Source organism: Melanerpes formicivorus, unplaced genomic scaffold (genome assembly GCF_026170545.1).
Source record: "Melanerpes formicivorus ecotype bairdi unplaced genomic scaffold, bMelFor1.0.p_v2 SCAF_12, whole genome shotgun sequence".
Classification (NCBI taxonomy): Eukaryota; Metazoa; Chordata; class Aves; order Piciformes; family Picidae; genus Melanerpes; species Melanerpes formicivorus.
Window position 1 is genome coordinate 183051 of NW_027142364.1, and position 24778 is coordinate 207828.

General features: G+C 60.2%; 1 protein-coding gene across 1 annotated transcript in view; it reads right to left on the bottom strand.

Moving 5' to 3' along the window:
* Positions 1-7804: 7804 nt before the first annotated feature.
* The window catches only part of LEKR1 (leucine, glutamate and lysine rich 1), a 40078-nt gene continuing 23104 nt past the window's right edge, over positions 7805-24778 (bottom strand). Inside the window, exons 7-13 of the mRNA XM_068145675.1 lie at positions 20146-20227; positions 15222-15299; positions 14889-15092; positions 13406-13499; positions 10291-10443; positions 9061-9360; positions 7805-8182 (exon numbers count right to left, since the gene is read on the bottom strand). Of these exons, the coding sequence (XP_068001776.1) occupies positions 7805-8182; positions 9061-9360; positions 10291-10443; positions 13406-13499; positions 14889-15092; positions 15222-15299; positions 20146-20227 (1289 nt within the window). The remainder of the gene's footprint in view (positions 8183-9060; positions 9361-10290; positions 10444-13405; positions 13500-14888; positions 15093-15221; positions 15300-20145; positions 20228-24778) is intronic.

Genomic DNA, 24778 nt, shown 5'->3' on the forward strand with positions numbered 1-24778 from the left:
GGAGCAGAAGTGCCTTCAGCCAGGCTGCCCTGGCCTGGGCTGTAGCTCAGGGCAGCTCTTGTTCCCCTCTGCCCCCTCCCTCCCTGCTTCCTGTGCCCTGCTTGTCCTTGCACCAGCACTGCTGGGCCCCCAGCCTGCTTCGGGGGGGAGGGGACCTGTCAAGGTCACCCAGGCCAAGCCCCTGCAGCCAGCAGGGGCAGCTGCAGCTGGAGCAGGTTGCTCAACCACCCTGACCTGCAGCTGGGGATGAGGCTTCTCCCACCTCTGGGCAACCTGGGCTGGGGTCTCCCCACCCTGCTGGTACAAAATGTCCTTATCTGGTCTGAAGGGGCAGGATGCCAAGGAAAGCAGAGGTGGAGCTGCTGCTGAAGCACAGGCAAGGGGGTTCTGGTCCTCCTCCCTCTTCCCCGTGCTTTCAGCCCTGCCTGTCTCCAGGGCATGACCTGCTGCTGCCACCACCACAGCAGGCAGGAAAGGTGGCTTGGGCTGCACCATCCAACCCAGGTGGCTGCAGGCCCTGTCCTGGTGAGGTGACAGATGGCAGCTGGGGAGAAGGAGGGCCAGGAGCTGCCCAGGCTGAGAGGAGCCAAGGGGAGGGCTGCTGGTAAGAGGAGCTCAAGGCTGCTGCTGGCAGCTGCTGGGTGAGACAGGAGGAGGAAATCCTTCCCCAGCAGCCTGGGGAGACACTGGAGCAGGTTGCACAGGGAGCTTGTGAAGGCCCCAAGGCTGGAAGTGTTGAAAGCCAGGCTGGGGAGTGAGACTGGATGATCTTTAAGATCCCTTCCAAATCACTCTGAGGTTCTGAGGTGGGGCCTTGAGCACCTTGGGCTAGCAGGAGCTGTCCCTGGGGGTTGGAACTGGCTGATCTCAAAGGTCCCCTTCCATGAACCTCTGCAACACTCCAAGGGGCTCAGGTCAAACTTGTGGCTGTCCTTCACCTCCAGCTCTGTTAAGGCTGTAGGAGGATGGACTTGGCCCAAAACCTTCTTCAGCTGGTTTGGGGAAACAAAAAGAGCTCTAAGACTGTTCCTGCTGGAAGCTCACCCAAAGCCAAGGCTCCAACCACCCCCAAGCCCCACAGGGGGGTGGCAGTGGTGCTGTGAAGGACAGCAGTAAGCTCCCTGCCATGAGGTGAGCAGAAGAGGGGTGGAGAGGAAGCTGTGCAAGAGCCTTGGGACATCCTTGGTCACTGCTGCTGCTGGAGGCTGTTCTTCCACCTCACCATTTCTCACCAGCCTGTGGCCTCTGTCCCTGCTCCTTGCTGCTCTCCCTGCTCCAGAGCAGGAGCTGGGGATGTGAGCTCTGGGGGGCAGGAGGTGCTGTGCCCACCTTGCCCTCTCTTCTGCTCTCCTCTCAGCAGGGCTGCCTTGCTTGGGTGTTGTCCCTCCCCACAGGAAAAACCTCTGCTGGGGAGGAGGCAGCTTTCCATCCCCACCTCCAGCCTGGCCCCCACCCAGCAGGACACACAGGGAAAGAGAAAGAAGTCCAAATGAGAGAAGCTGACCTGAAAAAGGTCTCTAGATTCCAGTGGAATGGGGGAAAAAAAACAACCACAAGAAGCATTTTTGGCTCCTCAGAAGCTTGCTGGAGAGGATGAAGAGCTCAGGCACACCTCAGAAGGGGGTCCTCTGGTGTGCCCCAACCCCTGAGGAGCAGCCCCCACAGCCAGCCTGGCTCTGGGGTTGTTTAGGCTGGAGAAAAGGAGGCTGAGGGGAGACCTCCTGGCTCTCTGCAGCTCCCTGAGAGGAGATTGGAGCCAGCTGGGGCTTGATCTCCCGAGGAGTAAGTGACAGCCCTGGCCCAGGCTGCCCAGGGCAGAGCTGGAGTCCCCATCCCTGGAGGGGTTTCAAAGCTGTGTGGATGTGGTGCTGAGGGCCAGGGGCTGGTGCTGAGCTGGCAGTGCTGGGGTAAGGCCTGGACTCCATGACCTTAAAGGTCTCTTCCAGTTTTGTGTGGCAGCTGCTGGCTGCCCCTGCTGCCGTTCTGGGTTCCCTTCTGTAGGTGGAAGTGTTGTGAAGCACAGAGAGCATGGGCCTGGCTGCACACCCGCAGCACCACCCCGGGCGTGCTGCCCTGCACACCACAGCCCAGCAGGAGGAAAGGGACAGGAGCAGAAGGAAAGGGAGAGGGCAGGAGCAGGAGGAAAGGAAGAGGACAGGAGCAGGAGGAAAGGGAGAGGATAGGAGCAGGAGGAAAGGGACAGGAGCAGAAGGAAAGGAAGAAAGGGACAGGAGTAGAAGAAAAGGAAGGGGACAGGAGCAGGAAGAAGGGGACAGGAGCAGGAGGAAAGGGACAGGAGCAGAAGGAAAGGAAGAAAGGGACAGGAGTAGAAGAAAAGGAAGGGGACAGGAGCAGGAAGAAGGGGACAGGAGCAGGAGGAAAGGGACAGGAGCAGGAGGAAAGGAAGAAGGGGACAGGAGCAGGAGGAAAGGGACAGGAGCAGGAGGAAAGGGACAGGAGCAGGAGGAAAGGGAGGGGACAGGAGCAAGAGGGAAGGAAAGGAAGGGGACAGGGTCTTGTCCCATCAAATGCTCCATCAGCATCCAGCTGCCAGGAGCCCCTGCTGGGTGCCCAGCAGCGATGGGAGAGTCTCACCTGCCAGGGGTGTGAGAGGCTCTGGTATGCAGAGCTGAGGCTGTGCAGCCTGGAGAAGGCTCCAGGGAAACCTTGGAGCAGCCTTCCAGTGCCTGCAGGGGGCTGAGCTGGATCTCCATAAAAGCTCAGAGTCATGGCCATGGTCTGCAGCAGGCAGGGTCAGCTTTGGGTTCTGAGCAGCTTCCTCTGCTGCAGCCCCAGCCCCAGCCCCCAGCCTGGCCCCTGCTGCCCACACTGCACAGCTCGTGGGGAGGGGAGAGGAACAGCAGGAGCAGCCCTGGGGGAATGTGGCATCAGCTGCTGCTGCTGCTGCCAGCTGAGTGCTCCTCAGCTGACCTCCACGTGGGAAAAAATGAGCTCCTAAGTCAAGAGAAGGCAACCACAGCTCCTTGGTGCTTTGGTGGCTGCATTCCTCAGGCACCTGTACAGTGACATGGACTGAGACCAGGAGCCCCAAACCAAGTCCCTCAGCAAGGCCACTGGGGCAGGACTGAGACCAGGAGCCCCACACCAAGTCCCTCAGTAAGGCCATTGGGGCAGGACTAAGACCAGGAGCCCCAAACCAAGTCCCTCAGCAAGGCCATTGGGGCAGGACTGAGACCAGGAGCCCCAAACCAAGTCCCTCAGCAAGGCCATTGGGGCAGGACTGAGACCAGGAGCCCCAAACCAAGTCCCTCAGCAAGGCCCCTGGGGCAGGACTGAGACCAGGAGCCCCAAACCAAGTCCCTCAGCAAGGCCATTGGGGCAGGACTGAGACCAGGAGCCCCAAACCAAGTCCCTCAGCAAGGCCATTGGGGCAGGACTGAGACCAGGAGCCCCAAACCAAGTCCCTCAGCAAGGCCCCTGGGGCAGGACTGAGACCAGGAGCCCCAAACCAAGTCCCTCAGCAAGGCCCCTGGGGCAGGACTGAGCCCAAAACTGCAGCAGCAAAGGCCAACTGCTGTCCTTGCAGAGGCTCTGGAGGCTGCTCTCTCAGTGCCTCTGTGACCAGCAGCTCTCTTGAAGGCCTGCAGGCAGGTCCTTGCCAGCTGGGCCTCCTCCACAGCAGGGAGGTGGTGGCAGGCCCCCATCCATCACTTTCCATGTCACCTCCATGGGCAGATGGAAAATCCCAACCAGGTCACACTGTTCATCAGCTCCTGCCAGAGCAGGGCTGCTCCTCACATAACATTTTCCATGGCATCTTCCCTGGCCCCTTGGAACGACTCAAGCCCAGGGGCTCCACCACTCCCCCCCCCGGGATCTTCCATGGCTAACACAGCTCCACATGAGGACATTTTCCTCCCTGCAACTTTCCTCTGCTAAAGGTCAGCCCAGCGTGGACCACCCTGAGTGATTTCCACCCTCCTGCTGCTGTCTGCCACCCCCAGGCCTCATCCTGGGCCTGGCACCACAGAACTTCTGATCATGGAATGGTGTTGGGTTAGAAGGGACCTTCAAGATCACCCAGTTCCAACCCCCTGCCATGGGCAGGGACACCTCCCAGCAGCCCAGGCAGCTCCAGGCCCTGTGTGATCTGATCCTGCTGGACACAACCCAAGGCAGTGTGGTGCTTGGGGAGGTGGCCACAAAGTCAGCTTGGGTGAACCACCTTCAGTCCCATGCAGGCAAACCTCTGCATTCATCCCCCCCAGGCACCACAAAGAGTGGCTGGGGCAGATTTCAAACATTTGCTGCCCCCTGAATGGAGGCAGAAGAAAAGGAGAAGCCTGAAGTGCCCAGGGAGGTGCTGGAGTCCCCAGCCCTGGAGGGCTTCCAGAACCCTGTGGCCATGGCAGCTGGGGCCAGGGTGGTGTGGGGTTGAAGGTTGGACTCCATGATCTCAGAGAGCTCTTCCAACCCAGCCAAGCCTCTGAGTCCCTGATGGGGAAAGCAAGGGAAGAGTTTTCCTCACCCCTGGAAGCCTGAGGGCACTCTGGGGGCAGCTCTGGTGGCTGCATGTGAGTGAAGCTGGCAGCAGCCAGGAGCTGCCTGCAGCTCTCCCTCCTGACCCCACTGCAGAGCTGTGGCCTCACTGCACTCTCTCAGCTGTGGGGCAGGCTGCTGGCAGGGGCCAGGCACAGTCCCACAGCAGCTGCCTGCAGGGCCCTGAGTTGGCTGTGCACAAAACCCAGCAGAAGCTTGGCTGCAGATTATTTCTCTTGGCAGGGTAGGGGCTGGAAGGGAGCTCTGGAGCTCATCCAGAACCAAGCCCCTGCTCCAGCAGGGCACCCCCAGCAGCTTGCCCAGCAGCACAGTGCCCGGGGGGGAAGAGTTGGAAGCTCTCCACACCAGGAGACTCCACAACCTCTCTGGGCAGCCTGCTCCAGGCCTCCAGCACCCTCACACCAAACAACTTTCTCCTCCTGCTCAGGTGGAACCTCCTCTCTCCCACCTACAGCTGTACTCTTGCTGCCCTAAGCCCTCCATTGTCTTCTCCTGTCCTCTGGCCAAGCCTTGCTTGCATCACTGCAGACCTTTCACACCCCACTGCCTCCAGCTGACTGCCTCCAACCTCTCCTCCATCCCTAACTGCCTCCACATCAAGCAGTCCCCAAGCTTTGAAGCACTTCCAGCAGCCACCAGCACACCAGGGAACGTGCCTGGAGAAGGCTCTGTTGGGATCTGCCACCTTCACCACTCCCGCTGTGGCCTCAGCAGGGCAGTCAAGAACAGGAGGAGGACCTCCTGGGCCTGCTGGCCACACTCTTCATGCAGCCAGCTCCAGCTTTGCTTGGCTTCTTCCAGCCCCTGCAGCTGAGGGCTGCTCCATGGCAAGCAAGATGATCATAGAGTCACAGAACTGGCAGGGTTGGAGGGGACCTCAAGGCTCAGCCAGCTCCAAGCCCCTGCCATGGGCAGGGACACCTCACACCACAGCAGGTTGCTCACAGCCACATCCAGCCTGGCTGCAAACACCTCCAGGCAGGAGGCTTCCACCACCTCCCTGGGCAACCTGTGCCAGGCTCTCACCACCCTCATGGGCAACAACTTCTTCACATCCAACCTGAATCACATCCTGCTGCTGACCTCAGCTCACCAAGCAGCCAAGGCTCCAGGAGGACAGCTGCAAGGAGGAGCTCCCTGGAGAGACAAAGAGAAGCCATGCAGGGCCCGGGTGTGGTTGGGAGGGGTTTTATTCACGCTGGGGACAGCTCCCAGCACGGTGCCATCACCCCAGGCACAGCCCTGGGGCTCAGATCTCTTCAGCAGGAAGATTCTCACCCCTCCTGCACTTCCCTTTCCATTAGCCCAACAAAACCCACTTGGAAGCCAGGGAAAACAAAAACCCCACCTCCACCCCTACCTCAGCAGTGGCTTTGCTGCTTCACACCATGCAGGCTGCCCCTGGAGTCTGCTCTTCACTTCACCACCACCTTCCAGCAGCCCAGCTGGAGCCAAGCATCAGCTCTGCAGGGTGGGGATGATGCTTCCATTCAAGGTTCTTCAATCCTTCCCAAGCAAGCTGGCTGGGCTTGGGCTGGGACAGGGAACCTGCCCCAGCTTCATTCTCCTGCTCTGGTTTTAGGGGGTTAAAAACCCTCCAGGCCCTCAGCAACCTCCTGCAGGAAACCACTTGATGGAGCAGCAGGAGCCACATCCAAACCAGCAACCAACCCCAACCCCAGCCCAAAGCACCTCCATTTCTGTAGAAGAACAGAAACCCAGCCCAGGTTTGAACCCTGAGCAGGGGCTGGCTCCAGCTGCTGCTGTCCCCCCCCACCTTTAAATGCTGCTGAGACACCCAAAGGCTTGCTTCTGGAGCCTGAGCTCTTCCAGTGTGGACAAACTCCATGTGCAAAGCTGCAGGCTGGGACCCCACCCCCAAGCCCTCCAGGCCAGCTCAAAGCTCTGTTGAGCACTTGCTTCCCTGCTTGCTGCTGCAGTATCCCAGCAGCAACCAAAGCCTGGCACCTATGGCAAAAGCTTCTCCCTCTGCTGGCCATGGCAAGGATGCTGAGAGGTGTGGGGAGCAAGAGGGTCACCTCTGTGGCACCAGCTGGGGATCTGAGTCCTGTGGAGAACACAAACACCCTCCAGGGGAGCAGTGCTGACCCCTCAGGAGGCACTGACTGCTCCCAGCTCAGCTGCTGCTGCACCAAGTGGCCTGGGACAAGCCCAGGCACTCCTGCTTGGCCTTCCAGACCTTCACCTGCACTTGGGGCACAGCAGCCCCAGGGGGGCTCCAAGCTTGGGGCAGAGTGGTTGGAAATTGCCCAGAGGAAAAAGAGCTGGGGGAGCTGGTTGGCAGCAGCTGAAGGTGAGCCAGGGGGTGCCCAGGTGGGCAAGAAGGGCAGCAGCAGCCTGGCCTGGAGCAGCACTGGGGTGGCAGCAGGAGCAGGGCAGGGATTGTGCCTCTGGGCTGGGCACTGGGGAGGCCACAGCTTGAGTGCTGGGTTCAGCTCTGGGCTCCTCACTACAGGAAGGACATTGAGGAGCTGGAGCAGGGCCAGAGAAGGGCAACAGAGCTGGGGAAGGGTCTGGAGAGAAGGGCTGGGGAGGAGCTGGGGGTGTTCAGCCTGGAGGAGGCTGAGGGAGTCCTCATTGCTCTCTGCAACTGCCTGAGAGCCAGGTGGGGGTTGAGCTCTTCTTCCAAAGGGTAGGATGAGAGCAAACAGCCTCAAGTTGTGCCAGGGAGGGCCAGGTTGGACAGGAAGAACAATTTCTTCCCCCAGAGGATTGCCAAGGCCTGGCCCAGGCTGCCCAGGGCAGTGGTGGAGCTGTGATTCTGTGATCTTTGGGACAAAGCCATAGGAAGTCTTTAACTCCTTGTTCAGAGCTTGGGGACATGCAGAGAGAGGAAGCTGTGCCCACGGGCAGTCCTCTGGGGCCACGGCTCTGCCAAGCTCTCATCATCTCCTCCACCTGTGACTGTGTCAGGGGGGTGGAGCTGGATGATCTTCGAGGTCCCTTCCCCCCCAAACCATTGTGAAGGTGCTGGCTGTCCCCAGAGAGAGCACTTGGTCACACCAGGAGCCAGCAGGTCAGCCACACCAGAGGGGACACGAAGCAGGAGACCTCCAGCAGGGTGCTGAGGGAAGGCAGTGCTGGCACCTGGCAGCTGCTTTAATGCCAGCTGCCGGGGCCGGGCTGCCCTGGGAGGCACAGCAGCCTTCGCCTCGCTGGGAGCGGCAGCTCCGCGCCGACAAGGCAACCCCGTCCCGGAGCGAAGAGCAGAGCGGACGCCCTCCTGGAGGCGGAGCTGCGCCAGCTGCCCAGCAGGCTGCCCTCAGGCCGTGTGCGTGCAGGCGGCCACCAGAGCCGGCCGGGCCAGCAGCCTCCTGCTCCTGGGCTGCTGCAGCGAGGTGGCCCTGGCCCTGGCAGGCCGCGGCGGGCTGAGGGCCGGCAGGGTCAGGCTGCTGTGGCACTTCCCGGGGGGCTCTGGGAGCTGCCGGGGGGGGCGGCGGCGGGGCCGGGCCGGGGCCGGGGCCGGGCGGGGGGCGGCGGCAGCGCAGCCTGGGCTGCCCCGCGGCGGGGGCGCTGCGGAGGAGAAGTTTGCGCTCAGCTTCTTGAGCTCCAGCACTTGCTCCCTGGCTTGCCTCAGGGCTGCGGTCAGCTCGCAGCGCTCCTGGCACTCCCTGCGCACCGTCTCCTGCAGCAGGCAGCTCTGCAAGCACAGAGAGAGGGCAGCTGCCAGCCCTGCCAGGGGCACAGCGACCCTGCCAGGGGCACACAGCCCTGCCAGGGGCACACCCGGGCTGCTCTGCTCAGCCCTAGCCCAGCACACACACAGCTGAGAGAAAGGAAGCAGCTCCTCTTCTCTCTCTCCTTTCCCTCTCCTCCCCCTCATTTCCCTCTCCCCTCCCCTCCCTCTCCTCCCCTCCCCTCCCCTTCTCCCTCCCCTCCCCTCCTCCCTCCCCTCCCCTCCTCTCCTCTCTGCTCCTCTCCTTCTTCCTCTCCTCTCCTTCTTCCTCTCCTCTCCTCCTTCCTCTCCTCTCCTCCTTCCTCTCCTCTCCTCCTTCCTCTCCTCTCCTCTCCTCCTTCCTCTCCTCTCCTCTCCTCCTTCCTCTCCTCTCCTCTCCTCCTTCCTCTCCTCTCCTCTCCTCCTTCCTCTCCTCTCCTCCTTCCTCTCCTCTCCTCTCCTCCTTCCTCTCCTCTCCTCTCCTCCTTCCTCTCCTCTCCTCTCCTCCTTCCTCTCCTCTCCTCTCCTCCTTCCTCTCCTCTCCTCTCCTCCTTCCTGTCCTCTCCTCCTTCCTCTCCTCTCCTCTCCTCTCCTCCTTCCTCTCCTCTCCTCTCCTCTCCTCCTTCCTCTCCTCTCCTCTCCTCTCTTCTCCTCTCCTCTCCTCTCCTCCTTCCTCTCCTCTCCTCCTCTTCTTCTTCCTCTCCTCTCCTTCCCCTCTCCCTCTCCCCCACCCCCGCTCCCCCCTCCCCCTCTGCTCCCTCTCCTCCCCTGCCTATGTGCTCCCCAGCAGCAGAAGGCAGGCTGTGGGCTGGAGAAGCCTGCAGCAGCCGCAGCAGCCAGGCCTTTCCTCAGCCCCTGCCTACCTCCTCCTGAGCCTGACTCAGGCTGTGGATCAGCTGTGTCCTCTCCTGGGTTAACTTTTCCAGCTCCTCTGCCTTGTGCTGCATTTCTCTCCTGATGCTCCCCAGCAGTGAGTCACTGCTGTTCTTTTCCATGGTCAGCTGGAACTCCAGCTCAGTAACTCTTCTTTTAAGGCTCTGAATCTCTTTCTCCTTATCCTCCTCCCTCTCTGCCAGCCTCCTCTGGGCCTCTTGGAGCTTCTTCTCCAGGGTTTCTGTCTCCATCCTCAAGCTGTTGGTGGCACTGGCTATCAGCCCAGGTATCTGCAAGGAGGTTAGACAAAACCTGAAGTGATTCACATCCAGGGGGGGTTAGGTCAGTACAAAATTAATGATCAGCCAAATGTTGACTCCAGGAAGGGGGAAAAAAACCATCCCACAAGGCCAGAAATACCCTCAGAGGCCACCAAAAGTGCTTTGGGTTTCCATTACCAGCCCCAAAGGATGGCAGAGGGCTGTGAAGGAACCAAGAGAGGCCTGAGGAGTGAGGCAGAGCCAGCTGCAGGAGGCTCAGCAAGTCCCAGGGCAAGGCCCTGCAGCTGGGTCAGGCCAGTGCCAGGCACCAGTCCAGGCTGGGAGCAGAGTGGCTTGAGAGCAGCCCTGAGGAAAGAGCCTTGGGGGTGCTGGGTGCTGAGCAGCTCCCCAGGAGCCAGCAGGGCCCTCCTGCAGCCCAGCAGGCAGCCCTGAAACATCCTGGGGGGAAATGTTGTGCCCCCCAGACACAGCAGCACAGAGGGAGGAGCTCTGCCCCTGCCACCTGCCCTCTATCAACAGTGTACAGAACCAGAGAGCTGCAGGGCTTGCAAAAGGCCTCCAAGATCCTCCAGGCCAGCACCAACCCAGCCCCACCATGGCCACAGGTTCCTGAACCCCTCCAGGGCTGGGGACTCCACCACCTCCCTGGGCAGCCTCTGCCAGGCCCTGACCACTCTGGCACCAAAGGCATTTCTCCTCCTCTCCACCCTCAGCCTGCCCTGGCACAGCTTGAGGCCATTGCCTCTCCTTCCATCACGGGAGCAGAGCCCAAGCCCCACCTGGCTCCAGCCTCCTTTCAAGCAGCAGCAGGGAGCAAGGAGGTCTCCCCCAGCTTCCTCTTCTCCACCCTCAGCTGCTGCTCCCCAGCCCTCTTCTCCAGCCCCTTCTCCAGCTCCCTTGCCCTTTTCCTCCCTTCTCTCCTGCTCCAGGGTCACTCACCTTCTTCTGGAGCTCTTCATGCTCCCTCTGGTACTTTGTGATGAGTCCTTGCTGCTTCTGTCTCTCAAGCTCTACTTCCACCCTGGCTTCCTCCTTGGCTTTCAGAATTTCTTCTCTGTGCCTTGCCTCCCTTTTGGCCAGCTCCATCTCCACCTGAGGCACAAGAGAGGCTTCCTGGTGTGGAGCAACTCATCCTCAGGTGCTCTTCACACAGGCTCACACAGCTGCCAGGCTTGGAAGGGAGCTCAAGGCTCAGCCAGCTCCAACCCCCCTGCCACGGGCAGGGACACCTCACCACAGCAGGTTGCTCACAGCCACATCCAGCCTGGCTGCAAACACCTCCAGGCAGGAGGCTTCCACCACCTCCCTGGGCAACCTGTGCCAGGCTCTCACCACCCTCCTGGGGAACAACTTCTTCCTGACAGCCAATCTCAATCTCCCCACTTCTAGTTCTGCTCCATCCCCCCCAGTCCTATCCCTCCCTGACACCCTCAAAAGTCCCTCCCCAGCTTTCTTGCAGCCCCCTGCAGATCCTGGAAGGCCACAGTGAGGTCTCCTGGGAGCCTTCTCCTCTGCAGACTGAGGAGCCACAGCCTGCACCCTGCCCCAGCTGAAGGGATGTGGCACTGGGCCCAGGGAGAGCTCAGGTGCTGAACAAAATGATTGCATCTGCTGGAGGCTGGGGAGGGGATGGCTTCCCCTGGCTGAGGTTGGCATGGCTGGAGCCTGCCCCAGAGGAAGCCCAGGGGAGATGTCTCTCAGGGTCCAGGGAGTCTGAAGTGGTGCTGGATGCCTACCTGTGAAATCACCTTGGAACCAGTAAGTCCCTGAAGCCTCCAGCTGGCCTGGGGGGCGCTGAGGGAGCTGGGGGTGTTCAGCCTGGGGGAGGCTGAGCGAGACCTCCTTGCTCTCTGCAGCTCCCTGGGAGGAGGCTGGAGGCAGCTGGAGCTTGGTCTGGAGGCTCCATGTGAGCAGGAGGAGAAAGTTGTTTGGTGTGAGGGTGCTGGAGGCCTGGAGCAGGCTGCCCAGAGAGGTTGTGGAGTCTCCTGGTGTGGAGAGCTTCCAACTCCCCCCGGGCACTGTGGTGCTGGGCAAGCTGCTGTGGGTGCCCTGCTGGGGCAGGGGCTTGGGCTGGGGGAGCTCCAGAGCTCCCTTCCAAGCCCCTGCAGGCTGTGTCAGTGCAGGTTTCTCTGGGTGGGGGGCAGACAACAGAACACTTCCGAGGGATGCAGAGGCAGCCTGCCCCAGGACAAAGCCAGCCCCGTGGCCATTTTTGGAGCTCTCTGAGGCTGTAATTGCTGTCTCCCGCTGGGAGCAGCCTCCCTCCCGCCCTGCCGTCAGGCTGAACAATCCGCAGCGATTATGCAGCCGGCCTGGCCTCCCTCTAAGACTCCATCCTGCCGCAGGGAGGTGAAGGAGGCACAAAAGGCAGAAACTGATCTTCATTGCTGATAGTCCTGAGACTAAGGACGGCTCCCAGACGCTCATCACCTCCTGGAGGCAGCCCCCGAGGGTCTCAGGCTGACAGCAGAACGTCCCAGCTATTGTTCAGGGGTCTTCTTCATTTCCCCTTCCCTCATTTGCCTCTTTTTTGGGGGGTTGGTTTTGTTTTGAATTCCTGACCTGAGCTCTGGCAAGGTTTTTGGTACTTAAGTGGCAAAGCTGCAGCTTAAAGCCAAGCTTACAGCTCCCAGCTGCTGGTGGGGAGGAAAGCAGTTTGGTTCTCCTCTCTCAGAGGCCTCTCCCAAGCTCCAGGGTCCTGTGCTGCTGCCCCACTCAGAGCTCAGGAGCTGCCAGGGGCTGGAACCTCTCCCAGCACAGAACGATCTGGGGGTGATGCTTGGCAGCAGCTGCAGATGAGCTCCCAGCCCTTCACCTGCACTTGGGGCACAACCACCCCAGGGAGGCTCCAGGCTTGGGGCACAGTGGCTGGGAGCTGCCTGGTGGGAAAGGACCTGGGGGATGTTGGTCAACAGCAGCTGAAGGTGAGCCAGGGGGTGCCCAGGTGGGCAAAGAGGCCTTCAGCAGCCTGGGCTGGTGTGGGCAGCAGGAGCAGGGCAGGGGCTGTGCCCCTGTGCCAGGCACTGGGGAGGCTGCTCCTCGAGTCCTGGGCTGAGTTTTGGGTCTCTCACTCCAAGGTTTGTCTCCTGGCCTCATCATCAGCTCCAGGCACTCAGGAGGCTTCTGCAGCTCCCAGCCCTGCAGGGGCTCAGAAATAGGCTGCACTGGCTGGAATCAGGGGCACCCCAAGAAGGACACTGAGGAGCTGCAGCAGGGCCAGAGAAGGGCAACAGAGCTGGGGAAGGGTCTGGAGAGCAGGGCTGGGGAGGAGCAGCTGAGGGAGCTGGGGGTGTTCAGTCTGGAGGAGAGGAGGCTGAGGGAGACCTCATTGCTCTCTGCAGCTCCCTGGGAGGAGGCTGCAGCCAGGTGGGGGTTGGGCTCTTCTGCCAGAGGACAGGATGAGAGCAAACAGCCTCAAGTTGCACCAGGAGAGGTTTAGGTTGGCCATGAGAAACAATTTCTTCCCTCATGGGTTGCCAAGGCCTGGCCCAGGCTGCCCAGGGCAGTGGTGGAAGGGTTTCAAAGCTGTGTGGCTGTGGTGCTGGGGGCCAGGGGTTGGTGCTGAGCTGGCAGTGCTGGGCTGAGGCTTGGACTGGATGATCTTCCAAGCACAACCCTCCTGTGACCCCATGACCCTAAGCTTCAGGCAGGAGTCTGTCCTGCAGAGCTGAGCCAAGGTCCCTGGAGGTCAGAGCTGCAGTGGGCTGAGCTCTGCTCCTCTCCCTCAGGCTTCCATGGAATTATGGGATGGCTTCAGTTGGAAGAGGCCTTTGAGGTCCTCCAGTCCAGCCCTTGCCTCACCCCCACCATGGCCCTTGCAGGGAACCCTCCCAGACTGTCTGGGAGCTGGGGAGTCAGGACCAGAGCTGAGCACCTGCCAGGCCTCCAGCACTCCTAGGGAACACCTCCTGCACCCAGCTCCAGGCTCTGCAGGGAGATCCCCCCCAGGCCCAGCTGCCCCCTGGCAGGTCTGCAGTGCCTGGCTCAGTGTCTCACAGCTGCCTGCCCCTGCAAGCAACCCCAGGAGCCACCCCTGGTGCCCACCCAGCAGTACCTTCTCCCTCCAGGTATCTTCACTCCTCATCTTCTGCCTCAAGGAGTCCTGCAGCTGCTCAGTTCTGTTCTGATGAGAAAGCAGCATTAACTCCCTGGAAACCACAAAAACTCTCATGTCAGTGCAGGCTCTGCCCAGCCTGCTGGCATGCCAGCTCCCTCCAGTTAGCTCCTTGCTGGAGACCTCACTGCCCTCTGGGGCTTGGCCTTCCCTCTTTGTTTGCAGCCCCAGAAGCCTGCCTGGAGCCCTGGGGCACAGCACTCAGCAACCACTCAGCTTCTGAAGTTTAAAGACAGCCTTAAAGTTGCTCCTCCTGCCACACACACACCTTGAAACCTCAGGAGCTGCAGGGCTAGAATCACAGAGCTGGCAGGGCAGGAAGGGAGCTCAAGGCTCAGCCAGTTCCAACCCCCTGCCATGGGCAGGGACACCTCACACCACAGCAGGTTGCTCACAGCCACATCCAGCCTGGCTGCAAACACCTCCAGGCAGGAGGCTTCCACCACCTCCCTGGGCAACCTCTGCCAGGCTCTCACCACCCTCATGGGCAACAACTTCTTCCTGACAGCCAATGTTCCACAAGCCCAGCTGTGAAGAGCCATGGGGCAGATCCAACCAGCTCAGGGCACTGCCAGCAGGAATTAAAAACCACTGCTAGGAATGGAATTAAAATCACCCAGCAGAGGTTAGAAGTTGACCTGCTGGGAAGTAGCCCTGAGGAGAAGGAGCTGGGAGTGCTGGGGGACAGCAAAGTCACCATGAGCCAGCAGTGTGCCCCTGGGGACAAGGAGGCCAAAGGTGGCCTGGGCTGCATGGAGAAGAGTGTGGGCAGCAGGGCAAGGGAGGTTCTCCTCCCCTCTGCTCTGCCCTGGTGAGGCCACAGCTGCAGTCCTGGGGCCAGTTCTGGGCTCCCCAGCTCAAGAGAGACAGAGACCTGCTGGAGAGAGTCCAGGGCCTGGAGCAGCTCTGTGAGGAGCAGAGGCTGAGAGCCCTGGGGCTGAGAGCCTGGAGGAGGGCAGCCCCAGAGGGGAGCTGAGCAATGCTCAGCAAGAGCTAAAGGCTGGGGGGCAAGAGGCTGGGGCCAGGCTCTGCTCAGTGGTGCCCAGGGACAGGCCAAGGGGCACAAAGTGGAATCCAGGAGGTTGCATCTGAGCAGGAGGAGAAAGTTGTTTGGTGTGAGGGTGCTGGAGGCCTGGAGCAGGCTGCCCAGAGAGGTTGTGGAGTCTCCTGGTGTGGAGAGCTTCCAACCCCCCCTGGGCACTGTGCTGCTGGGCAAGCTGCTGGGGGTGCCCTGCTGGAGCAGGGGCTGGGGGAGCTCCAGGGGTCCCTTCCAGGCCCTGCCACACTGGGGCTGTGTGAAACCAGCTCTGGTGCTTTGCTGACTCTCCTCTGCCCTTCAGCAGGTGCCAGTGGGAGCAGCTGAGGCAATGCTTTCATGGCTTTCCCCAAGCACAGCCCAGGCAGGGGCCTGTGCCCCCATTACCTCTCTTGTTTCAGCACCACCACCTCTTCCTCTGCCTGCTGCAGAAGAGCTTTCAGCCTTTCCAGCTCACTTTCAGACCGACCAAGCCTCCTCCTCAGCTCCTCCTCCTTCCTCTCTTTCTCAGCCACCTCCTCCTGGAAGTGTGTGCAGAGCTGCTGGCAAGCCAGGAGGGCTCCCTCCTTCTCCTTCAGCTCTTTGGTTAGCCTGCAGAGGAATCCAAAAGCATCACAGGCACTCCCCTCTGGGGAGCTGGAGCCACACAACCCCTTGTCCCAAAGCAGATTGTTTCCCCTCAGAACTGCCTGAGTCACCAAGCACAGCCTCAGCCTTTACCTGGACTCTGAGATTCTGCTCTCATATCTCAGCTTTCTCAGCTCATTCTGACAGGCTTCAAGCTCTGCTGCTTTCACCCTGGGGAAAGAGGAGCACACCATAAATGCTCTGAGGGGGTGTGTGTCCCCCCCACCCAAGAAGAGAGAGCCCTGCCTCAGGCAGTGAGCTCAGCTTGAGCAGCATGCAGCACAGCCTCCTGCAGGCCTTTGCCAGAGCCCCTGGCAGCTGAGGCAGAGGTGAGTGGTGGCTCCCCAAAGGGCACATCCTGCCTGGCCAGCCCTCTGCCTTTCTGTGAGGGACTTCCAGCAGCAGTGGGGAAGGGAAGAGCAACTGAGGGCATCTCCCTGGCCTTGACACTGCCCCACAGGACATCCTGCTGCTCTCCAGGCTGGAGGAGCATGGACTAGAGGGGTGGCCACTGCTGAAGGGCTGCACTCAGAACAGTCAATGTCTCAATGTCCAGATGGAGCCCAGTGGTGTCCCTCAGGGGTTGGTGCTGGCACCAGTGCTGCTTAACATCTGTGTCAGGGACAAGGGCAATGGTATTGAGGCTCCCTCAGCAAGCCTGAGATGACCCCAAGCTGTGTGGTGCAGCTGGAGGGAAGGGATCCATCCAGAGGGGCCTGGGCAGGCTGGAGTGAAGGGATCCATCCAGAGGGAGCTGGGCAGGCTGGAGGGAAGGGATCCATCCAGAGGGAGCTGGGCAGGCTGGAGGGAAGGAATCCATCCAGAGGGAGCTGGGCAGGCTGGAGGGAAGGGATCCATCCAGAGGGAGCTGGGCAGGCTGGAGGGAAGGGATCCATCCAGAGGGCCTGGCCAGGCTGGAGAGCTGAGCCCAAACCAATCTCATGGAGTTCACCAAGGGCAAGGTCCTGCTGCTGGGTTGGGGCAATCCCAAGCACAGATCCAGGCTGGGCAGAGAATGGACAGAGAGCAGCCTGAGGAGAAGGCCTTGGGGGGGGTCAGGTGGTGAGAAACTCCCCAGGAGCCAGCAGTGGTCCCTGGCAGCCCAGAGCCAGCTGAGTGCTGAGCTGCAGCCAGAGCAGGGAGAGCAGCAGCACAGGGAGGGGATTCTGCCCCTCTGCTCTGCTCAGCCCCCACCTGCAGCACTGCCTCCAGCTCTGGGGCCCCCAGCACAGGAAGGACCTGGAGCTGCTGGAGAGGCTCCAGAGGAGGCCATGAGGATGAGCAGAGGCTGCAGAACCTCCCCTGTGGGGCCAGGCTGGGAGAGCTGGGGCTGTGCAGCCTGGAGAGGAGAAGGCTCCAGGGAGACCTCAGAGCAGCTTCCAGTAGCTGAAGGGCTCCAGGAGAGCTGGGGAGGGACTCTGGACAAGGGCTGGGAGTGCCAGGATGAGGAACAATGGCTTTGAGCTGGGAGAGGAGAGACTGAGACTGGAGAGGAGGAAGAAATTCTTTGCATTGAGTCTGGGGAGAGCCTGGCACAGGCTGCCCAAGGAGGCTGTGGCTGCCTCCTGCCTGGAGGTGTTCAAGTCCAGGCTGGCTGAGGCCCTGAGCAGCCTGTGCTGGTGGGAGGGGTCCCTGCCCATGGCAGGGCCTTGGCACTGGGTGATCAGGAGGGTCCCTTCCAAGCCAACCCATTCTGTGAGTCTCTGAGTCTCTTGATCTCTTCTCTCTTGCATTCTCTGCCCCTGGTAAGGAGCAGACCCCCAGCAGCAAAGCCCAAAGCTCCTCCCTTGGAGCTCACAGGTTTGACCAGCTGGGAGCTGCCCTCTGCTCAGCCTCAGCCAGGTTCCCAGCAAGGTTCCTGCTGCAGGACAGCTGAGGTTTGGCAGCACTGCTGACAGGGTCCAGGGAGGATGTGACTGAACAGGAAGAGCTCAGGAGCTGTGCAGGTCAGAGCTGGAGGCTGCAGAGGGGCTTGCTCATCATGTCACCACTTCACCAGGGCCAAGCTTCCTATTTCCACTTCAGCAGCTACAGGATGTCCTTCTCTGAAGCTGTGCCCACAGCACACTGAGGATGTGGCTGCTGCCCTGGGAAAGCCTCAGCTGTTTGCTTAGCTGTGCTCAGGGAGGCCTCTCTGTCACACCCCACACTCACTGCAGCAGGAAACCACTGCAGTTGCTAAGCATCCCAAATATTTGCTGATCCCTTAGGAGGGGGTCCTCTGCACACAGGAACTGCAACCAGGAAGTGAAGAGCAAAGGAGGATGGAGCCATGGGGGAGTTGCAGGCAAACACACAGGAAGGCTGAGGCAGGCTGGGCTCCAGGCTGGCAGCACCAGCTCAGCACTCCTGAGCTTCCTAGTGGGAACAGTCCTTGGTCGTTCCTCAAGGGAACCCAGAAGGGAGCCCAGAAGGGAAGCCAGAAGGGAGCCCAGAAGGGAACTCAGAAGCAAATCCCAGAAGGGAACTCAGAAGGGAGCCCAGAAGGGAGCTCAGAAGGGAACTCAGAAGGGAGCCCAGAAGGGAGCTCAGAAGGGAGCCCAGAAGAGAGCTCAGAAGGGAGCTCAGAAGGGAACTCAGAAGGGAGCCCAGAAGGGAGCTCAGAAGGGAACTCAGAAGGGAACCCAAAAGGGAGCCCAAAAGGGAGCCCAAAAGGGAGCCCAGAAGGGGACTCAGAAGGGGACTCAGAAGGGGACTCAGAAGGGGACTCAGAAGGGGACTCAGAAGGGAACTCAGAAGGGAACTCAGAAGGGAGCTCAGAAGGGAGCCCAGAAGGGAGCTCAGAAGGGAGCCCAGAAGGGAGCCCAGAAGGGAGCTCAGAAGGGAGCCCAGAAGGGGACTCAGAAGGGAACTCAGAAGGGAACCCAAAAGGGAGCCCAAAAGGGAGCCCAAAAGGGAGCCCAGAAGGGAGCCCAGAAGGGAGCCCAGAAGGGAGCCCAGAAGGGGACTCAGAAGGGAACCCAAAAGGGAGCCCAAAAGGGAGCCCAAAAGGGAGCCCAAAAGGGAGCCCAAAAGGGAGCTCAGAAGGGAGCCCAGAAGGGAGCCCAGAAGGGAGCCCAGAAGGGAACCCAAAAGGGAGCCCAGAAGGGAGCCCAAAAGGGAGCCCAAAAGGGAGCCCAAAAGGGAGCCCAAAAGGGAGCTCAGAAGGGAGCTCAGAAGGGAACCCAAAAGGGAGCTCAGAAGGGAGCCCAAAAGGGAGCTCAGAAGGGAGCCCAAAAGGGAGCCCAGAAGGGAGCTCAGAAGGGGGCTCAGAAGGGAGCTCAGAAGGGAGCCCAGAAGGGAGCCCAAAAGGGAGCCCAAAAGGGAGCCCAAAAGGGAGCCCAGAAGGGAGCCCAGAAGGGGACTCAGAAGGGGACTCAGAAGGGGACTCAGAAGGGGACTCAGAAGGGGACTCAGAAGGGAGCTCAGAAGGGAGCCCAGAAGGGAGCTCAGAGGGGAGCCCAAAAGGGAGCCCAGAAGGGAGCCCAGAAGGGGACTCAGAAGGGGACTCAGAAGGGAACTCAGAAGGGAGCCCAAAAGGGAGCCCAAAAGGGAGCCCAGAAGGGAGCCCAGAAGGGAGCCCAGAAGGGAGCCCAGAAGGGAGCCCAGAAGGGAACTCAGAAGGGAGCTCAGAAGGGAGCCCAAAAGGGAGCCCAGAAGGGAGCCCAGAAGGGAGCCCAGAAGGGAGCTCAGAAGGGAACCCAAAAGGGAGCCCAGAAGGGAGCTCAGAAGGGGGCTCAGAAGGGGGCTCAGAAGGGGGCTCAGAAGGGGGCCCAAAAGGGAGCCCAAAAGGGAGCCCAAAAGGGAACCCAGAAGGGAGCTCAGAAGGGAGCTCAGAAGGGAGCCCAGAAGGGAGCCCAGAAGGGAGCCCAGAAGGGAGCCCAGAAGGGAACCCAGAAGGGAACCCAAAAGGGAGCCCAAATGGGAGCTCAGAAGGGAGCCAAGAAGGGAGCCCAGAAGGGAGCTCAGAAGGGAGCCCAGAAGGGAGCCCAGAAGGGAGCCCAGAAGGGAGCTCAGAAGGGGACTCAGAAGGGAGCTCAGAAGGGAACCCAAAAGGGAGCCCAAAAGGGAGCCCAAAAGGGAGCCCAGAAGCAAATCCCAGAGTGGATCCTGAAGTGAGTACTGAAGTGGATCCTGCAGGACATCCTATAGGGCATCCTAAAGTGAGTCCTGAAGCCCACAGCAGGGGGGTTGGAACTGGATGGTCTTTAATATCCCTTCCAACCCAAGCTGCTCTATCAGTCTCTGCAATGCTCCTCTGTGTCCCTTCCAACCCAAGCTGCTCTAGGAGCTGGAGTTGGTTAGCCTGGAGAAGAGGAGGCTCAGAGGAGACCTTCTTGCTGAAGGGAGGTTGTAGCCAGGTGGGGATTGGTCTCTTCTCCCAGGCAAGCAGCACCAGAACAAGAGGACACAGTCTCAAGCTGTGCCAGGGGAGGTTAAGGCTGGATGTTAGGAAGAAATTCTTCCCAGCTAGAGTGATTGCCCATTGGGGTGTGCTGCCCAGGGAGGTGGTGGAGTCACCATCACTGGAGGTGTTTAGGAAGAGCCTGGATGAGGCACTTGGTGCCATGGTTTAGTTGATCAGATAGTGCTGGGTGATAGGTTGGACTGGATGATCTCTGAGGCCTTTTTCAACTTGGTGAATTCTATTCCATTCCATTCCATTCCATTCTCTCAGTCTGTGCAATGCTCCTTCCCATGACACTTTGAGTCCAGAGGCTGTGTGTGACCTACCCAGCCCATCCTGCAGCTGGGGGTGAGCAGTGAAGTGCTGGCCTGAGCCGATGGAGCCCTCCCCTGAGTCCCACTCAAGCCATCCTCCCCTGCCAGACCTGCCCCTGCCCAGGCAGGGAAGGAGGAATGCTTCAGAGGAAGAGAACATCTCTGAGCTCCTGGTCACAGCCTCCTCAGCTGCCCCTGCCAAGCAGCAGGGCCTGGGTGGAAGTGCTGTGTTCCAGCTGTGTGTGCAGGGCCAGAGAGCTCAGCAGGGCCAGAGAGCTCAGCAGGGCCAGAGAGCTCAGCAGGGGGCAACCCTTACGTGAAGAGCTTCTTGTAGTGCTCCAGCTCAGCCGTCGCCTTCTGCAGCCTCAGCCCAGAGGTCTCCACCTGGTTGATTAAGTCTGGAAACAAACAAACAAACAGCTCACAGCCTGCATGGGGCACTGGGCAAAGCAGGCAGCCACTTCTCCACGAGGAAATCAGTCACTTCCCCACAGTGAAATAGACTCACTTGCCACAGTGGAATAAATTCCCTCCTCCACAATAGAAGAGTTGACTTCCCCACAGGGAAATCACTTCCCTTCCCCACAAGGAAGTCACTTCCCTTCCCCACAGTCAAATCACTTCCCTGCCCCACAGTCAAATCACTTCCCTTCCCCACAGGGAAATCACTTCCCTTCCCCACAGGGAAGTCACTTCCCTTCCCCACAGGGAAGTCACTTCCCTTCCCCACAAGGAAGTCACTTCCCTTCCCCACAGGGAAATCACTTCCCTTCCCCACAGGGAAGTCACTTCCCTTCCCCACAGGGAAGTCACTTCCCTTCCCCACAGGGAAATCACTTCCCTTCCCCACAGGGAAATCACTTCCCTTCCCCACAGTCAAATCACTTCCCTGCCCCACAGTCAAATCACTTCCCTTCCCCACAAGGAAATCACTTCCCTTCCCCACAGGGAGATCACTTCCCTTCCCCACAAGGAAATCACTTCCCTTCCCCACAGGGAAATCACTTCCCTTCCCCACAGTCAAATCACTTCCCTGCCCCACAGGGAAATCACTTCCCTTCCCCACAAGGAAATCACTTCCCCACAAGGAAGCCAATTCTCTTCTCCACAAGGAAGCACTTCACAGTTCCCCAGTGGGAACTCTCTCCTACCCAAGCATTGAGACCAACTTTCAGCTCAACCACTGAGACCAGCCTTGAGATCAAGCATTGAGAGCAGCCATGGAGACCAACCTTCACACCAGCCACTGAGAGCAGCCTTGAGACCAACCTTCACACCAGCCTCTGAGAGCAGCCATGGAGACCAACCTTCACACCAGCCACTGAGACCAGCCATGGAGACCAACCTTCACACCAGCCACTGAGACCAGCCATGGAGACCAACCTTCACACCAGCCACTGAGATCAGCTATGGAGACCAACCTTCACACCAGCCACTGAGAGCAGCCATGGAGACCAACCTTCACACCAGCCACTGAGATCAGCTATGGAGACCAACCTTCACACCAGCCACTGAGATCAGCCATGGAGACCAACCTTCACACCAGCCACTGAGACCAGCCTGGAGATGAAGCAGGCAGGCATGAACCTGTGCTGTGTCACTGAGTGTGTGCCCTGGACTGGCTGTGCCTCCCTCCACAGAGGCCATCTGCCCCCCAGCCTGTTCCTTCCTGGCTGAGGACTGCAGGGCAGTGGCCTTGCTGCTTCCCCCCAGGGCAGCACTCAGCAGCTCAGAGGGGGAATGCAGTTTCGTTTCCCTTCACTGAAGTGAGGTCTGGGGAAGGAGCAGCAGCCAGCCTGGGTTGAAGAGGCAACTTCTGACTCACCACAGCAGGCACTGATGGGAAGGAGGCCCTGGGGCAGTCCCTTGCCAGCTCTCACCGAGAAGCACAACAGCTCTGCTGGGCTGCACCTGCTGCCCTCACACACTCACAGGATGCATTGGCTTGGAAGGGAGCCTCAAAGGTCATCTTCTCCAGCCCCCCTGCAGGCAGCAGGGACACCTCCAGCTACAGCAGGCTGCCCAGGGCCACATCCATTCTGCAAGGACCCTCTGAGCTCTGTCCTCCATCCAGGTCACAGCCCACCTCACTGTGCCCTTTTCTGCCCACACCTCCTGAGCTCACCTAGGAGGATGCTATGGGAGACAGTGTCCTAAGGCTTGCTGAAGCTGAGCTGAGGTGGATTCCTTCCTCCAGCAGCCAAGTGGGGCCCCTCTGTAGCTAAACCAAACTCAGCAGCTAGCTGGAGGGAAGCAGGACAACTCTTCACCCCGCTGCAGCCAGCTCTTTCCACTTCCAGAGCCCCCAGGCACTGCTTCATCCATCCCATTTGCCACACTGCTCCTCCACCACCACACTCCCCAGCTCAAACCCTTCCCACCCTTAGCAGCTGGGCTGCTCAGCAGCATGTTCCCAGTTTTCACTCTGCAGTCCCCTCTAGAGCTCAAGAGGCTCACAGGCTGCTGTGCAACCTGGTCACCAGGGCTTGGAGCTGCCAGGACAGCAGGGGAGAGGACAATCTGCAGTCCCACTGCTCTGGACACCTTTGACCTGCTGCAGGGAAATGCCAGGCACCATGGAAAGCACACCCTGTGCACTGCCCTGCCTGGACTCACTGCCAGCAGGAGGGCAGAAACTCCAAGGGGCTGCCTGAGAAGGGCACCCAAGCCACTGTCCACCCCTAGAGTCACCTGGAAGCAGGCCAGAGGGCAAGGAGGCAAAGAGCTGCCTCTGTTTGCCCTTCCCTACCTGCTGGCTTTAACCAACAGTGGTTTGCAGTCATCTGCTGCTTGCACAGCACAAAGCCTGGAGGGAGCTGCACTCCCATGGCTGGAGGGCAGATGGAGGATCTGGGCTTCAACCACCCTCCCAGGAGCTCTGAGAGCATCCTCGAGCCAGCTGCCACCCAGCGCAGCTTGGAGGGAGGCCTGGGCCCCACCTCTGCAGCCTGTCCCAGTGCCTCTGGATGGATCCCTTCCCTCCACTGTGCCAAGCCCAGCACACAGCTGGGGGATTGCCCAGAGTGAAGCAGGAGGACACAGAGATGGTTCAGCCCTTCTAGAAGGTGATCACTGCTGCCAGGCCCTTACAGCCTCCCCAAAGTGCAGTCATGGATGACTTCTGACCATGAATCCCAGGAGAATGCTCCTGGCCTGCACCAGGCCTGGGAGGGGTGGGTTGGAAGAGGCCTTGGATTTTGTTATCTCAATCTGCAGCTGCCAAAATGTTGCCTGCAAACCCCCTGAACCTTCTGTTCCCTGCAGCAGGGCTGGGAGGCAGGAGCTGGGAGCATGTTCTTCACACAGAGAACCCAGCAGCACTGACTAATGAGCCCCTGGCAGTGCTCAGGGGAGCTGTGCTGGGCTGGTGACTAAGCTCTCCAGCATTCCAGCTGAAGAGGCTCCAGGGCTGGGCAGCACTTTCCCAAACCATGGCTTGTTCTGAGGCACCAGGCAACAGGGCACAAAGCACAGTGGTTGCCTCTGGTGCCCACCCCAGGCTGCACTGGGTGCTGGGAAGGGGACAGCCTGGGTGGGACAGAGAGCAGCAAGGAGGGGAGGATGTTGTTAGTGTGGCCAGCAGGGCAAGGAGAGTCTCCTGCCCCTCTGCTCTGCCCTGGTGAGGCCACAGCTGCAGTCCTGGGGCCAGCTCTGGGCTCTACAGTTCCCAAACAGGGAAGCACTGCAGAGAGTCCAGGGCAGGCTGGGAAGCTGCTGGGGGGCCTGGAGTAGCTTTGGGAGGAGCAAAGGCTGAGAGCCTGCAGAATAGCAGCCCCAGAGGGGAGCTGAGCAATGCTCAGCAACAGCTAAAGGCTGGGGGACAAGAGGCTGGGGCCAGGCTCTGCTCAGTGGTGCCCAGGGACAGGCCAAGGGGCACAAAGTGGCAGCCAGGAGGTTCCATGTGAGCAGGAGGAGAAAGTTGTTTGGTGTGAGGGTGCTGGAGGCCTGGAGCAGGCTGCCCAGAGAGGTTGTGGAGTCTCCTGGTGTGGAGAGCTTCCAACCCCCCCTGGGCACTGTGCTGCTGGGCAAGCTGCTGGGGGTGCCCTGCTGGAGCAGGGGCTTGGGCTGGGGGAACTCCAGAGGTCCCTTCCAGCCTCTGCCACCCCACAATTCTCTCATCAGCTCATGGCTGCCACTCAAACACATCACTGCTGAGCTCTCCTAGCAGGACTGCTGCACAGCATCAAGCACAAAGCCTGTCCCCAGCAGCAGGAGCTGGTAACCCACAAGAGGGCACCTGCAGCCTTCTCCTTTGCAGCCTCCTGGGTGCTGCTGGCCCTGGCACTGGATCCTGGATCAGTGAAATTCCTTCACCAGGAGCAGCACTGAGAGCTGCTGCTCTCAATCTGACCATGACATCCTGTGCAGAAGGCAGCATGGGAATGGCTGTGCCAGTTTGATGACTCAAGCCCCTGCCCAGGAACAGCACAGCCTCTCTGTGTGTGCCCAAGGTCTCCAAACATCTCAGCTTGCAGGAGAACAGGGACTGAGGACACACTGATAGGAATCAGCCTGCAATCAGGAGAGAGCATTTCCAGTGCTCCCTCTGCTCTTACCCTCCCCAAGAGGTCTCTCTGGACACTTGAGATGCACCAGCAAGGGAAGGCAGCAGCAGTCCTCAAGTGTAATGAAGCCAGGAGAAAAGAGGCTGCCTGAGCCTGCTCTGCAGCCCACCTCTGCTGCTGCCAGCCAGAATCCTCCCTGGCCTTCCACTCAGCAGCAGAGCATTGCTTGGAGTGTCCAGAGAACCCCAGAATGGCTTGGGGTGGAAGGGACCTCAAAGCTCAGCCAGCTCCAACCCTCTGCCATGGGCAGGGACACCTCCCACCAGCCCAGGTTGCTCAAGGCCTCATCCAGCCTGGTCCTGAACACCTCCAGGGAGGAGGACATCCACCTCAGGTTGTCCAGGAAGATTGTGGCTGCCTCCTCCCTGGAGGTGTTCAGGGCCA